A 17698-nucleotide genomic window follows, 5' to 3' on the forward strand; every position below is an offset into this window, starting at 1 on the left:
ATTAAATCCATTCATTGTTACATCCAATCATCCCTCCATCCATCTATCCATTGTTACATCCATCATTACATCCATCCTTCCAACATTAAATCCATTCATTGTTACATCCAACCATCCCTCCATCCATCTATCTATTGTTACATCCATCCATCCATTCATCTATCCATCGTTACATCCACCAATCATTACTTTCATCCATCCGTCCATCCATCCGTCCATCCCTACATCTATCCATCATCCATCAGTACATCCATCATCCATCCATCCATCCATCCATCCATCCATCCATTGTTACATCCATCCATTGTTACATCCTACCATTCATCCATCCATCTGTCCATTGGTACATCCATTGGTACATCCATCTATCTGTACATCTGTACTATCTGTCGTTCCATCCATCCATTGTTTCATCGTTATATCCATCTATCTATCCATCGTTCCATCCATGTATCCATCGTTACATCCATCCATCTATTCATCGTTATATCCATCTGTCCATCCATCGTTACATCCACTCATCCTTTTTTTCTTAGTTACACCTATCCATCGTTCCATAAATCCATCGTTCCATCCACCCTGTGTTTCATCCATCCACTATTATATCCATCCGTCCATCCATCCATGCGTCCAGCCATCCAGCCAGATGTCCATCGTTACATCCATCCCTCCTTCCAACGTTAAATCCAATTATTGTTACATCCAACCACCCCTCCATCCATCTATCCATTGCTCCATCCATCCATTGATCTATCCATCGGTACATCCACCTATCCATTGTTTCATGATTACATCCATCCATCTTTACTTTCATCTATCTGTCCGTCCGTCCATCCATCCATCCATCCAACCATCCATCCATTCATCCATCCATCCATCAGTACATCCATCTATCCATTGTTACATTCCACCATCCATCCATTCATCTATCCATTTTTACATCTGTCCATTGTTACATCCATCCATTGTTACATCCAACCATCTATCCATCCATCTATCCGTCGTTACATCCATCCATCCATTGTCCCATTGTTACATCCATCTATCCATCCTTACATCCACCCATCCATTGTTCCATCATTGCATCAATCTATCTATTCATTATTACATCCATCTATCTATCCATCTATCATTAGTTCCATCATTACATCCATCTATCTATCCATCGTTACATCCACCCATCCATTAATCCATCGTTACATCCATCCATCCATCATTAGATCCACCCATCCATTGTTCTGTCATTACATCCATCGTTACTTTCATCCATCCGTTGTTGCATCCGTTCATCTATCATGTTTCATTCATTCAATCCACATGATCGATCTATCCATCCACACTTTTATTCCATTTCCTTCAGTCCCTCCTGTGTGTGTGTGTGTGTTTGTGTACTTAAATCCAATTTACATTAATATTTATCTGACAACACTTTGGTCTAAGTACCTACCTATAATTGTATCTTAAAATAAAGTGTGACTTTAAAGCTTGAGCAAGCGTGCTGCTCTTTTGAACGCCCTGTGATCCTACTTATTACTTCCTATGTTTGTCTGTGCATAAGACTCTCAGAACAATAACAGCTGAAGTGAATAGACACCTGAAACTAAACAACTATTACAGTAAATGAAGGAGCATCTACGAACTGTACAAGCCTCTCAGAAGGAAAGCAGAACAATACAGTCTAAATTGAATCCCGGACAAATCATAGTGAAACATCTGCTGTTCTGGAGAGGACTGTACATTTCAACAGAGCAATACAGCTGGAAAGGCTTCTGAAATGTTGTCTGTTCTTTTCCCCATTTCATCTTTCAGTCCTCTGATAACCTGGAGAGATGTTCAGCATCTGCTGGTCAAGACGTCCAGACAGGCTCATCTGAAAGCCAATGACTGGAAGACCAATGCAGCCGGACACAAAGGTGAAGATACTGCTTTAATGCTCCAATGTCTAGTTTAATTTTACATGCTAAATATATGATGCACATACAGATGAAGACAAAATTATTCTCCCTCCTGTGAAACTTGAAGTCTTTTTTTAAGCGACTATTAATGGGGCAAAGGCATTTTTTCCACAGTAAAATTTCTTGTTTTATTTTGTTTTTTTTCCTGGATAAAAGCATATTTCATTTAATTTGGCTGGGTAATACTTAATTTAATACTTTAAAAAAATATTTATTTATTTTATTTATTTATTTTATTAATTTTTTTATTTATTTATTGAATTAAATTAAATTTAAATAAATAATTAAATTAAATTGTTTTATTTAAATTAAATTAAATTATTTGATTTAGTTATTACATTTAATTACATTTTTAACTGAATTTAATTTAATTCAATAAATTAATTAATACATTAAAAACTAAATAATTAAATAAACAAATCTGTTTTAAAAGTATTAATCTGCAAAGGCCGTTATTTGCTTCTTAAAAAAAAAGGAAAAAGAAAATATATATATATATATATATATATATATATATATATATATATATATATATATATATATATATATATATATATATATATATATATAATATATATTTAATATATATTTATAAAAAAAAATTCTTAAAGAAGCAAATAACAGCCTTTGAACTTTGTTTAATAACTTGCAAAATAACTAGTAAAATATTCTGCACTGTCATCATGACAAAGACGAAAGAAAAAGTTATTAGAAATTGGTTTTTAAAAATATTATGTTTAAAATGTGTTGAAAAGTCGACACAAAAAGCCTAGCGGTTAAGTGTGCCAACATATAGCACCATGGAGCTCACGGCGACCCAAGTTCGATTCCCGATTTAAGGTCCTATGTTGATCCTTACCCTCCCTCTGCTCCCAGTGCTTTCCTGTCTGACCTGCACTATCCTATCCTTATAAAAATGTGAAAAAACAACTAAAATAAGTGTTGAAAATGTTATTCCAATTTCACAGGAGGACTAAAAACTTTATTTTTATTATTACTCTTTTTAATAAATACATCATCAATCAGTGTTGTTGGTTGTTTGAGAGAAATTAGTTAAATAGCATTTTTTTTCCTTTGTCTTCTTTTTTATGTCTTTTTAGTGTTACAGATTTTATTAATGTAAACATGAAACGTTTTCATTCTGAACTGTACATTTTAAAAATATGTCAAAGAATAAGTAATGATACTGCATTTGTATTTAGTTACTAAAAACTTATCGTGACAAATGGGTACAACACAGGAGTTAGAAAGGTACAAGTATAAAAGTTTTAAATGACAATTGATGAGTATTTTTTGGCTGCCTTTTGATACTTAAATACACTCCCTGACAAAAGTCTGGTCATGGATGTCAGTTGTAAGAGCAACAGATAATAACTTGACTTCTAGTTGATCATTTGGAAAAGTGGCAGAAGGTCACTTGATGAATATCCTGATGAATCATCTGTTGAGCTGCATCCCAATCATCACAAATACTGCAGAAGACCAACTGGAACCCACATGGACCCAAGATTTTCACAGAAGTCAGTCAAGTTTGGTGAAGGAAAAATCATGGTTTGGGGTTACATTCAGTATGGGGGCGTGCGAGAGGTCTGTAGAGTGTACGACAACATTAAATGCCTGAGGTATCAAGACATTTGAGCTGCTCATTACATTACAAACCACAGGAGAGGGCAAATTCTCCAGCAGGATAGCGCTCCTTCTCATATGCTCCACATCAAAGTTCCTGAAAGCAAAGAAGGTCAAGGTGCTCCAGGATTGGCCAGCCCAGTCACCAGACATGAACATTATTGAGCATGGTGGGGTAAGATGAAGAAGGAGGTATTGAAGATGAATCCAAAAAATCTTGATGAGCTCTGGGAGTCCTGCAAGAACGCTTTCTTTGCCATTCCAGATGACTTTATTAAATAGATTTGAGTCATTGCAGATGTATGGATGCAGTCCTCCAAGCTCATGATGGAGTCAGACAATATTCATTCAGTTTCCACTGCAGCATGACTTTATATTCTATACTGGACATTATTTCTGTTAAGTGACACGACTTTTGTCTGAGCAAAGTCAGACTTTAATGTCCTAATTAAATAATTAGAAATCAAGGCATGATCATGTTTTATTTTGGTCAAAAAAGCGTAATCTAGAGGCCTTTGCCTTTCATATGAGCCACTTCTGATACCAAGTGATCAACTAGATCCAATGATCCAAAACTTGGATAGGTGACAAGACTTTTGTCAGACAGTCTAGAGTTTTTAATATGTTAATATTTTTATTTTTTTTCCCGTTGGGCTTAATTTTAGAGAAAATATCTTAATGAATATTACACTTATTTCCACCTAATATTACATTTCTTTCTTTCCTTGTATATGTATAATCATAGATGTCATAAAACTGTCAACATTTATGATAAAATCAAGAACAAAAATTAGATTTTATCATTGAAAATGGTTGATCTCATGTGCTCTGTGCAGTTAATTACTTGTAATAATTTCAGCAATATTCAGTATCTGCACTGACGTCAACATCAACATCAAAACCTTAAATTAGTCACGCTGTAAATGTAATTAAACATTGTGAATGAATAAAGGAAGTCGTATTTCAGTCTAGATATTCAGCTTAGATTATTTGTGATGGCAGTGTTCATTCTGTGTGTGTTTGCGTGTGTATTTGTGTTTGTGTGTGTGTAGTCAGTCATCTCTATGGCTTTGGTTTGGTGGATGCGGAGGCAATGGTGGTGGAGGCCAAAAAGTGGAGAAACGTCCCTGCTCAGCACATCTGCAGCAAAACCTCGGACCGCCGGACACGGTGAGCACAATCCCACTTTGGTACTTTTCAGTTTTGTGTTTTTGTTGTTGTTCTGTTCAAGTATGATAACACACAGAAGAAGAGATACCCATTCAGTCCACATTTGCTGCCTGAGAGCCCATTTTATTTGAATAAACTGAGTTCTCCATCTCAAGCTGTTTCCATCCACCTATTTTAATGAGCGTTTTGGATAAGCGCATTAATATCAGTTGATGGAAACGCCATAATAGTCATACATTTTGAAAATGCGCATGTTTTAAAAAAAAAAGTCGGATAAACTTTTTATTCGATTAGAAAAGATGCACATAAACTACAATGGAAACACTTTTATCGAACAAATTCCAGTATGTGCATTAAAAATGGTCATGTGATTTTGTTATAAGAGATCATGTGAGGATAGAAATGTGTGTAAATGGACAAACCAGAAGGCTGAGCACACTATAAAACATCTGAACTGTTGTTTTGGTCATTCTAAAGCACCTTAACCGTTTTAGTATTAGTGTTATTATATTATTAATCACCTCCAGAAATTGTTAAGAGCGTCTTTGCTCTGCGTCTGACGCCTTCAAACGCCACCACACATTTATTATTACGTGTCGGCATTGTCTTATGAGGAGCAAGTCATTTCTTAAATAAAGAAAAGATTCATACACCTTCTCCTACCACAGCTAGTTCCATTTTTACTTTTGATATTTGGCACCAGTTAATAAGAAAGTGATGACAGTTTTTTTCTTTGACTCATTGGATGGAAACGCTGCTTTATTCACATGTCTTTTATACGATATTCCAGTTTTGCGCATAATTTTAATTCACATCTTTGGATGGAAACATAGCTACATTCTATCTATCTATCTATCTATCTATCTATCTATCTATCTATCTATCTATCTATCTATCTATCTATCTATCTATCTATCTATCTATCTATCATCGTCTGTCTGTCTGTCTGTCTGTCTGTCTGTCTGTCTGTCTGTCTGTCTGTCTGTCTGTCTGTCTGTCTATCTATCTATATCTTACATATTATAGATTTATTATTGTTTTATATTTATATACAGTTGAAGTCAGAATTATTAACCCCCTTGAATTATTAGCCCCCTTTAAAAAAAAAAAACATTTCTAATCATAATAGTTTTAATAACTTATTTCTAACAACTGATTTGTTTTATCTTCGTCATGATGACAGTAAATAATATTTGACTAGATATTTTTTTTCTATACAGCTTAAAGCGACATTTAAAGGCTTAACTAACTTAATTAGGTTAACTAGGCAGGTTAGGGTAATTAAGCAAGTTATTGTATAACGATGGTTTGTTCTGTAGACTATAAAAAAAAAGGGGCTAATAATTTTGTCCCTAAAATGGCTTTAAAAAAATTAAAAACTGCATTTATTTTAACTGAAATAAAACTAATCGGACTTTCTCCAGAAGAAAAAACATTATCAGATGTACTGTGACAATTTCTTTGCTCTGTTAAACATTTGGGCAACATTTAAAAAAGAAACAAAAATTCAAAGGGGACCTAATAATTCTGATATCAACTGTATATTGTATATGTATATATATATCTGTATATTGTATATATTGTATATTGTGTATGTATATGTATATATCAACTGTTTACAATTGTAAATAATGGTGAAAAGCCTTGGAGTAATGATTGATGACCAACTAAACTTCTCTGACCACATCTCTAGAACTGCTCTATCGTGCAGATTCACACTCTATAACATCAGAAAGATCTGACCCTTCTTATCTGAACATGCAGCTCAACTCCTTGTTCAAGCTCTTGTTCTCTCCAGACTGGATTACTGCAACTCTCTACTAGCGGGGCTTTCAGCTAACTCTATCAAGCCTCTTCAGCTGCTCCAGAACGCAGCAGCACGAGTGGTCTTTAATAAACCTAAAAGAGCACGTCACTCCGCTACTCATCTGTTTGCACTGGCTGCCAGTTGCTGCTCGCATCAAATTCAAAGCTTTGATGTTTGCCTACAAAGCAACTTCTGGCTTTGCTCCTTCTTATCTGCTCTCACTTCTGCAGATCTATGTGCCCTCCAGAAACTTGCGTTCTGTGAATGAACGTCGCCTCGTGGTTCCATCCCAAAGAGGGAAGAAATCACTTTCCCGAACGCTCACGTTCAATCTGCCCAGTTGGTGGAATGAACTCCCTAACTGCATCAGAACAGCAGAGTCACTCGCTATTTTCAAGAAATGACTAAAAACTCAACTATTTAGTCTCCACTTCACTTCCTAATCTGCAATTGCCTCTCTGGGTATACCACTAACTGTACTCAAAAAAAAAAAAAATATATATATATATGTGTATATATATATATATATATATATATATATATATATATATATATATATATATATATATATTACTAATGCTTTCCTTTTTAGACTTTACAGACCTGAAACTTGCCTACAGCACTTATTCATTGTTGCTCTTATAGTTGTGTAAATTGCTTCCTTGTCCTCATTTGTAAGTCGTTTTGGATAAAAGCGTCTGCTAAATGTAAATGTAAATATGAGCAGTAACACATTCATAGCAGTGCGATATGGCTGTCTATTGGCACTGGTGGGAGGTGTGCCTTGTTCTCAAGAGCACAGTCCAAGTGCCTTAGTGCCCCAGCAGTGCCGATATACAGCCATATCTCACCTCTACGAGTGTGATATTGTGTTTATACAACAGTTTGACTGCATAATTGTGTATATAAAAAAGAAAATCAATCATGGAGAGTCTCAAACATCCTTTTGTATGAGGAACTACTACGAGAAAGTATCTACGAGGAACTATACGAGATATCACAATAATTAACCCCCCAAAAAAGCCAACGCAAAGCACACACTGGCAGAGAGAGACCGACTTAGAATGTCACTTACCTGTTCTGAAAGAATTTGATCAGCTGTAATGTGATATTTATGCTGAGTTTTTCTCCCTTAAGAACTTATTATGTGGTCTCTGTAGCCATTGTGTGGCGGAACGTCAACCGTCTTTGCTCTGCTCAATGACAGGCTAATGGCCGCTGACGTGCTGAAATTCTTGATTTTTTTTTTTTTTAAATAGGCACTATCCTTATAAATTAACTGCATAGTTACAATCTAAACAACTACACTTTCACCTAAAAAGCCTCAAAAGTACATTATGTTGTCCGACATCTGCAATATTTGTCAAACTGTAGTGAGTTTACTGATCCGCTGTGGGCGGAGTAATACACAAGGGTGAAGAGGCTGTACGTGTGCTGTTATTGCAGAATATCACACAGCTATTAGCCACTCAGATTCGAGAACCAGACAGAACTGTTGTAGATAATTATTATTATTATTATATATTTATTTTTTTATTGCATTTTTATTTGCATAGAAAATTAAAGGTAAAATTATTGTGATGTTATTAGAGCAAGGACATCTTCATAATATTTCATAGTATATTTGTGTCCTGGAGAAACTCTTATTTCTTTTAGTTAGCCTTAAATATTTGTTGTTGTTGTTATTATTATTATTATTATTATTATTATTATTAATAAAGAATAAATTAAATACAAAATTATTTTATTTTTATTTTATTAGCTTATATTGTTGTAATATATAATCATGCTCTTTGCTGAATAAATATTAATTATAGATAAATCATGCATAAATTAATAGTGTTTTATATTATATATCAATGATTTCAATCAAAGAAGCATTTGTGAACTCTGCTATTTCTCATCTCATCCACACACATACACACACACACACACACACACAACCCAGTTCAGTCTCATCATCTCCGCAACACACCCCGTGAAAGCGATATCCGTCTGATTGTAATGGGAATAATTACAGCATTTTTGATCATCAGGGGGTCAGCGAGGGGAACTGGAGCGTGTCAGAGTGTTATTAGCTCATATTGTGAAGCGCAGACAGAAACGACAGGTCACGTTGGCTTTAAAAGCGATGTACAATCAGCCGTCGGTGTCCATCAGTCACTACAAGAGCTTCATTTCTCTGTGTGTCCGCTGAAGAGTCTGAATTACTCACATACTCTCTCCAGCTCTCAGGCTTTAGAGGAAGATCTCTGTCTGTGCTGCTGGATATTGAGCAGACACTTCCTGCATACAGAAGAAGTAGAAGTCAACTGCAAAACTTTATTCTCTTTGATTTGGTCAAACTTTCATTAGATTTTTTATTATTATTCACTCATTTTCTTCCGCTTATATGGGTCTGGGTCGTGGGGGCAGCAGTCTTAGGAGAGAACCCCAAACTTCCCTCTCACACATTTAATACAACTACTCCAGACCACATTACACTCACTTACTTTATTAAAATCAGTTGAAACCACACAAATCTTCGTTTTTTTTTTTTTTTGGACAACTTAATTTTTTATTTTCAATCCACTTTAATTTATAAAAACAATTAAAAATAACTTAATATATTTGTGTTGGGACAGCATGAAGAAATTGTCTGGAATTATGCGTTTTTTACAGTGTACTGCTGCCGCTGCACAGATCTGCCTGTCAATCCTGCTCTCTTTCATGAACAAAACGCTAACATACTTTGTATCCTTCCACCTGGGGTAAGGACTTTCCTCCAACCTGGAGATGGCAAGCCACCATTTTTCTGGAGTAGCACCATGAGCTCAGATTTGGAGATACTGATTCTCATCCCTGCCATGTCACACTTGGCCAATAATATCCAGCTGCAGACCCACACACCTTTTAGCACACACAATCTAGGCAGGGGCGAACCATGTATGGTTATGACGGATGTCAGTGTTATTAATGTCTTCTCTGAGCTTGTCATCGATATATTTTTATAGGTATTGTTAATAAATAGCGTACACAATAGACAGTAGTGTATACGGTTTCACAAATTTGGCGATCGCGACAGGCGAATGGGGAATGTTGTTTCCGATGGCCATTCAGTATCATAGACTGATAAACGTTTTCATTGATCAGTCATCATAGATGATCAGTCATTGTTTATCTGATAGAAGCAATATAGCAGATATGTTTGCTGGCTTTGCTGAAACATTTTTCAGAGATATGTAAACGATCAATTTTATTTTAATTTAAGTTTAGGTTTAATTTATATAAAGGATTCGTTTTAATGAAGGAAATAATAGCAAGTTAATATGTATAAGCTATAATACGACTTTATATGCAATAATCTTTTGGCATTTAATAAATATATAACATAATATATTTATTTGCTTAATCGTTTTCCAATACTTTATAAAAAAAATAATAATGAATAAATAAAAAAAGAAATATATAAATATATATATATATATATATATATATATATATGAGCAATATCACACGAGAAGCAGTGCGATATGGCAGTATATCGGCACTGGTGGGAGGCGTGCGTTGCTTAGTGCCCCCACCAGTGCCGATATACTGCCATATCGCACTGCTACGAGTGTGATATTGCGTTTATACAACAGTTTGACGGCATAATTGTGTATATAAAAACAAAATCAAACAAGTCGAGTTTCAAAACCCTTTTGTATGATGAACTACTTTCTTCCTCAGTGGATTCTAATCATAAGCTGACAGTTAAACAGTTGAGCGTGCATCTTTTAAACTTCAGACCTGTAGTGTCTGCTTTTTGCTGGCTGTATGTGGGCGGAGTAATACACAAAGGGTAAAGAGGCTGTAGGAGTTCTGATAATGCAGAATATCGCATGGCTATCAGCCAATCAGAATTGAGAACCAGACACAACTGTTATATATAAAAAAAAAAAAAAAATATATATATATATATATATATATATATATATATATATATATATATATATATATATATATATATATATATATTTTTTTTTTTTTTTTTAATTTGGATTATTCTCACTGTAATCTTGGAATTAATCTAGATTAAAATGGCTTATTTGAATTCTGGCGAAGGCATTCACAATATGTGTGCTACCCAAATGACTTAAAGTAAGTCTTTAAGAACAGTTTCTCAAGCACTTGTTTCCAAAATGCATCTCTGCATATGTTCTACTATGATAATTGGTGATTTAAGTAAATGATGTTCAGTAAGATGTGCTTGTGTTTACTAACTGTTTATTCAGTTAAACATGAATATTGAACTGCAGGCCTACATAAGCTCCAACACCTATTTTTAATCACATTAATCCGACTGAAGTCATAACTGAACTAAACAGAAATGGAATTAAGACATGTGGAGTATGCAGATATTAGTGGCATTATTGAAGTAAACACTGCGATCTTGAAATGCGGAAGTTTTTTTCTTTGCATTTGTCATGTGTTATTAAATTCCAAAACACTCTCACCAGTCCTTACTCCTTGTTTGCGTCTAATACCCCAGTTTGTCACGGGGACATCCATCCAATGTACATGAGTGAATGTGAAACTGCCGAACTGCTGTTACAGCCACCCAAAATTGCAGGAAACTCTTACATGAAAGCACTTTACGTAAACACCTTAATTATATTATTGTCTATTAGGCAAATGACTAGATTACAGATGTCCATTTAAGCGTAGTCAGTAGTGTCTTCGAACTAAGTGAAAGATCCAGAAGGGCATCCTGCTGATTTGATTCAGAAGGGCACTTTTTTTGTCAGACGGCTCACTGGTCAGGTATACATCCACGCTAAAATATCAAGGTGAAAGTCATCATAGCTTGTGTAAAACAAACCCAATTCCCAACCCAACTTTGAGAATAGATTAACGGCAATATTTTTTTTTTATCGTGCATTAAGAGTTTCGCGTTAATGCCAATATTGGCCCACCACTAATATATATAAGGTATATATTACTAACAGTTGCTACAAAGTAGTTTATCAGTTTTTAACTATATTAATTTTAATCTATAAATTTTAGTAATTAATTTTAATGCCACACATTATTGTTTGTTTTTTATATTTTACTACAAAACGATTTTAACAAAGTATGACAACAATAAGATCCTGAATTTGTTTATTTCACTTAGTCCTACAATTAGACGGTCTATTATGTTTTCTTTGTGTATGTGGAATAAAGTCATAATTGTTTTAACAAATTATTTTTATTTACACAATTTGATTTCCAAAACTGCACAGATGTTAAGATGATCATTACCATATAATAATAAAATAATGACTGAAATGGGAAACGCTAAAAGGTTTTAACATCCTAATGAATGGCAATCGGTGACGCGGTGGCGCATAGGGTAGCACGATCGCCTCACAGCAAGAAGGTCGCTGGTTCCAGCCTCGGCTGGGTCAGTTGGCATTTCTGTGTGGAGTTTGCATGTTCTCCTTGTGTTTGTGCGGGTTTCCTTTGGTTTCCCACACAAGTCCAAAGACATGTATATCTCCACTCTGCAGCAAACCATCCCAGTGCATGCTGAAGGTTCATACTAGATGCAGCCAACAGGTTCCACCTAGAAATTCATTCATTCGTTCATTCATTTGTTCGTTCGTTCGTTCGTTCGTTCGTTCTTTCATTCATTCATTCATTCATTCATTCATTCATTCATTCCTTCATTCCTTGCACTGTATTTCCTTTGACTAAGTTAAAGGAAAACGAATGATCCAGAAAGTATTGACAGCTCTTCATTTGTTTCAATTTTTTTTTTAGTTTTACAGCCAGGGCTTAATTTGTGCCGGACTCGGCCTAATCCCCGCCCGGATCCAGCACCTGATTTTACCGATCCCCCTCCTCAACTGCCCTGAACCGCTGTTCACTTTCTTCCGCGACTCCCAAGCCCTCTTTACTTTTTTCCGTGACCCCCCTGCCTCTTCCCCGCTTTTTACTTTCGTCCACAACACCTAACCCCCTGCCCCCCCCCCCCCCCCCCCCCCCCCACCTCACAACTCACAAATTAAGCACTGGTTACAGCCTTATTCCAAAATGGATTAAATAAATTTATTTCCTCAACATTCTACACACAAAACCCCATAATGACAATGTGAAAAAAAGATTTCTTGAAATTGTTGCAAATTTATTAAAAATAAAAACCTGACAAATTACATGTACAGAAGTATTCACAGCCTTTGCCGTGAAGCTCTAAATTGAGCTCAGGTACATTCTGTTTCCACTGATCATTCTCAAGATAGTTAGCAGCTTTAATAGTGTACAACAGACATCATACAACTGTATGTCCTTGTAAATCACCGAAACTACTACTACACACACACACACACACACACAGCAGGCATGTTTGGCTGTGTTTCAGTCGTCCTGCAGCATTTATTCTGAGATGAGTTTGAATGCGAGACTGTGCTTTTATTTATTGTGGAGGATTTAATCTGCTTTGATATCAGCCTCAGAGGGTCTGCTGTCACTGCACTGTTCTGCTGAAGGACACCATCAAAACACACTGACCTTAGCTTTACAGTCATCTGTTTCGGATGTTTTTAGTCGATGTTTATGGCAGCAACTGCACTGCGCATTTCATTATTGATTGAACTTGATTCAGTCTTGATGAAATCTGATTGAGATGAGATAGGATGGATAATATTTATTTGTGTGTATGGAATTTGACCTCAAAGTGCATTTAAACCACTTTATTGGCTGATTAAGAGTTCACTTTAAATGCAAGGCAGTAATGTTTGAAATATTATTGCTATTTAAACTGTTAAAATGGTAAAATTCCTGTGATAAAACAGACTTTCAGCATGCATCAAGTATTCTGAGATTTATTTTTAGTTTTTTATTTCATTTTATTTTATTTTATTTTATTTAGTTTTATTATTTTTTATTTTGTTTTGTTTTTTATGTTTTTTTTTGTTTTGTTTTTGTGTTGTTTTATTTAGTTTGTTTTTAATTTAATTAATTTATTTACTATTTTATTCAGAATTCTTTGAATAATTTGAAAGCTTATAAATAGTTTTACAATAACTTTAGATTTCATAAATATTGTGCCTTTGCTGGATAAATATATATTTTATATAAATTCTAAATAAATGTATTATAATATATTACATTTATTATATTATATAAAAAAATTATTTTATATTTTATTATATTTTATTTTGTTTTATTTTATTATAAAATTCTTAAATTATAGGTTGTGTGTGTGTGTGTGTGTGTGTGTGTGTGTGTGTGTGTGTGTGTGTGTGTGTGTGTGTGTGTGTGTGTGTGTGTGTGTGTGTATGTATGTATGTATGTGTATATATATATATATATATATATATATATATATATATATATATAATATAACATTCATAGCAGTGCACTTTGGCTGTATATCGACACTAGTGGGTGATGTGTGTTGGCTCAAGGCCACAGGCCGAGTGCATTGGTACCCCAGCAGTGCTGATATACAGCCATATGCCACTGTCACTAGTGTGATATTGCATTTATACAACAGTTTGACGGCATTATCGTGTATATAAAATAGAAAATCAAACATGGAGAGTCTAAAAACCCTTTTTTTATGAGGAACTACTTTATTCCATCATTCATTCACATCTGCAGCTGACATCAAAACAGCAGAAACAGTTGCTACTTCACTAACGTCACTTTAGAGCTGGTGTTTGAATGATTCTCTTGCGTAATGTCTAAAGTGATGACAAAACAGCTGATTTTGCTCATATTTTAGGATTATAAGGCTGAACGGCATGAAATGCCATCAGTCTACAGAGATTTCCCAGTATTTCTCTGTTGCAATCAGGAGATCACAATAAATAACCAAGAAAAAAGCCAAAGCAAAGCAAACACTAGCAGATTACTATGGTATAGATAAAGCATTGCAACATTTAAAAGACGGAGAACGACGTAGAATATTACTTGCCTGGTTTATAACGTTTTGTTCAGCTGTAGAAAAAGTTTTTCTCCCCTAATGACTTATTGTCATGTCGGCATCTTGTTGCGCAACCGTCTTTGCTTTACTCAATGACAGGTTAATTGATGCTGACACACTGTCTCTCTGGCACTGTCCTTATAAATAAACTGCAGTTGCAATCTAAGCAACTACATTTTCACCTAAAAGCCTCAAAAGTACATAATGTTGTCCAACCGCTGCAATATTTGTCAAACTGTAGTGAGTTTATTGATCTGCTGTCACTCTATGTGGGCGGAGTAATACACAAGAGTGAAGAGGCTGCACGAGTGCTGTTATTGCAGATTATCACATGGCTATCAACCAATCAGATTCGAGAGCCAGACAGAACTGTTGTATGAACATAGAAATTCAATTTTATACATTTTTTATAAGAAACATTAAATATTAGTTTCCCAGAAATGGGTTGCGGCTGGAAGGGCATCCGCTGCGTAAAAACTTGCTGGATAAGTTGGCGGTTCATTCCGCTGTGGCGACCCCGGATTAATAAAGAGACTAAGCCGACAAGAAAATGAATGAAATAATGAATGAAAATATTACAGTATGAATTTATTTATTTAAAATGTATGTTTAAAATAAATACTGTTTACATTTTATTTACAAATTATTACGTTTTAAAAAAACTGCAACTGCTAATTTACCTTAATTAATTTTCTTTGTATACACTGTGTAGGTCTGCATTACTGATTGATCAGTGTGTTTAACCTTGTTGTCCATCAGAATGCTTTATTCATTCTTACTGGACTTGTGTGTATAATTGAGGATGGTCGATGACACTTTCTGATGCGTGCGTATGATGCACTGACATCATCATCATCTGTCCTCACTCAAGCACGTCACATGGTTTGATTTCTTTCTCTTCGTGTGCGTCATCTGCAGTGTGTGTGTGTTTGAAAGAAATCGATCATCAAAATGAAGCGGCAGATATTGATCATCTGATGTCTGAATGAAAGAGCCATCAGCAGATCTCACAGTAAACTCTTCACACTGCTGTCAGAGACTCAGAAATATCTCTGATTGTTGTGTTTGTCTGCTCTGCTTGATAACTGAAAGGTTTGGATTGAGTTGTGTGAGAGGAGAGGATTTAGCTGTTTTACTGGGATACTGTGATTGTTAAAGAGCCTGATGTTTGAGGAAGTTATTAATAACTCAGGAAGCACCAGATTTTTTCTCTGAAAATGATCGGCCAGAACCTTATTAGGTCCAACTGCTTGTTAATGCAAATTTCTAATCGTAATAAGGGACTTTGAACGTGGCATGGTTGTTGGAGCCAGACGGGCTATACTGAGTGTTTCAGAAACTGTTGATCTACTGGTATTTTCACGCACAACCATCTCTAGAGTTTACAGCGAATGGTTTGAAAAAGAGAAAATATTCAGTGAGCGGCAGTTCTGTAGGCACAAATGCCTTGTTGGTGCCAGAGGTCAGAGAATGGCCAGACTGGTTCCAGCTGGTAGAAAGGCAACAGTAACTCAAATAACCGCTCTTTACAACTGAGGTCTGTAGAAGAGCATCTCTGAATGCACAACACGTCCAACCTTGAGGCAGATGGGCTACAGCAGCAGAAGACCACACCAGGTGCCACTTCTGTCAACTAAGAACAGGAAACTGAGGCTACAATTTGCACAGGCTCATCAAAATTGGACAATAGAAGATTGGAAAAACATTGCCTGGTCTGATGAGTCGATTTCTGCTGCGACATTCGGATAGTAGAGTGAGAATTTGGCTCAACAACATGAAAGCATGGATCCATCCTGCCTTGTATCAATGGTTCAGGCTGGTGCTGGTGGTGTAATGCTGCGTTAAACACCAGACGCGGAACGCGCGGATAAATTGCGCTATTCACGCGTAAATAGCCGCGTGAACATTTGAGTTTACTCGCTTCATTTGCGCGTCAAACCCCGCTTCATTCGCGCATCAAATCCGCTTCATTTGTGCATCAAATTTACTTCAGAACAGACGCAGACTCGCGTGATGGGCACGGCTTCTGTCTGCCCGGTGACTGAATGAATGAAGACTGAAAAACAGTGTTGATACGTTTAGGGCTGTGTCTGAGTCCACTAGATTGTTACAGAGGTGCATTCAGCTCTGTGAGCTCATAAACTCTTCCAGAAACTGAACCTGGATGACGGAGGCTTTCAGCGGTGCTTCTGAGTGTGCCCAGCCCAGTTTGATGAACTTTTTGTCAGTTTCGGCTGGAGGATTTCCCCCGGGACTCCAACAACAGGTGTACGTCACAATCACGCCCCCACAAGAGCAAGCTACTGATTGGTTAACGAGGCGCGAATGTTCACTAAAGTTCAGACTTTTGAACTCAAGCAATTGTTGCGAAATGTGCGTCAATTGCGCAAAACGCTCAATTCGTGCTACACCATTTGCGCAATTTGCGTCATTCATGCCATGCAATTCGCGCCGCAAGATGTCTATTCGCATGTTTGCATTGACTTAACATGTAAATCACTCGCGCTTGACGCGCGTTACGCGTCTGGTGTGAACGCACCATAATGGTGTGGGGGATATTTTCTTGGCACACTTTGGGGCCCATTAGTACCAATTAAGCATTGTGTCCATCCCTTTATGACCACAGTGTACCCATCTATGATGGCTACTTCCAGCAAGATAACGCACCATGTCATAAAGCGTGAATCATCTCAGACTGGTTTCCTGAACATGACAATGAGTTAACTGTACTCAAATGGCCTCCACGGTCACCAGAACTCAATCCAATAGAGCACCTTTGGGATGTGGTGGAACGGGAGATTCACATCATGAATGTGCAGCCAACAAATCTGCAGCAACTGCATGATGCTATAATATCAATATGGAGCAAAATCTCTGAGGAATATTTCCAGTACCTTGGTGAATCTATACCATGAAGGATTAAGGCAGTTCTAATGGCAAAAGAGGGTCCAAGTAAGGTGCTAGTAAAGTGTACTTAATAAAGTGGCCGGTGAGTGTAGATCAACATTACGCTACACTTTGCATCGCTCATTTTTTTTTCAGTCATCTAGAACCAGCCGATTTCTAAAATCCTGATATTAAAAATATATTAAAAGTCAATCCTCCACATGGTAGCCAATAAACATCCAGCAGACATTTCTTTAAACGAAACATCTCTCGTCTGCTATTTACTCACATGCGCTGCAGATGTTTTTACCTCTCCTCCAT

The 17698-nt window shown here is 36.1% G+C and overlaps 1 protein-coding gene across 14 annotated transcripts in view; it reads left to right on the forward strand.

Annotated features, from left to right (window-relative positions):
* The window catches only part of pcsk6 (proprotein convertase subtilisin/kexin type 6), a 174036-nt gene that overhangs the window by 84757 nt on the left and 71581 nt on the right, over window positions 1–17698 (forward strand). For all 14 annotated transcript variants that reach the window (XR_012383102.1, XR_012383101.1, XR_012383103.1 and 11 more), the window contains exons 10-11: window positions 1810–1913; window positions 4634–4751. Coding sequence is in view for 3 of the 14 variants with exons in the window: in XM_073908047.1 (XP_073764148.1) it covers window positions 1810–1913; window positions 4634–4751 (222 nt within the window). In the remaining 11 variants the exon portion in view is untranslated. The remainder of the gene's footprint in view (window positions 1–1809; window positions 1914–4633; window positions 4752–17698) is intronic.

The sequence above is a fragment of the Danio rerio genome, chromosome 7 (assembly GCF_049306965.1).
Source record: "Danio rerio strain Tuebingen ecotype United States chromosome 7, GRCz12tu, whole genome shotgun sequence".
In the NCBI taxonomy this organism is placed as follows: domain Eukaryota; kingdom Metazoa; phylum Chordata; class Actinopteri; order Cypriniformes; family Danionidae; genus Danio; species Danio rerio.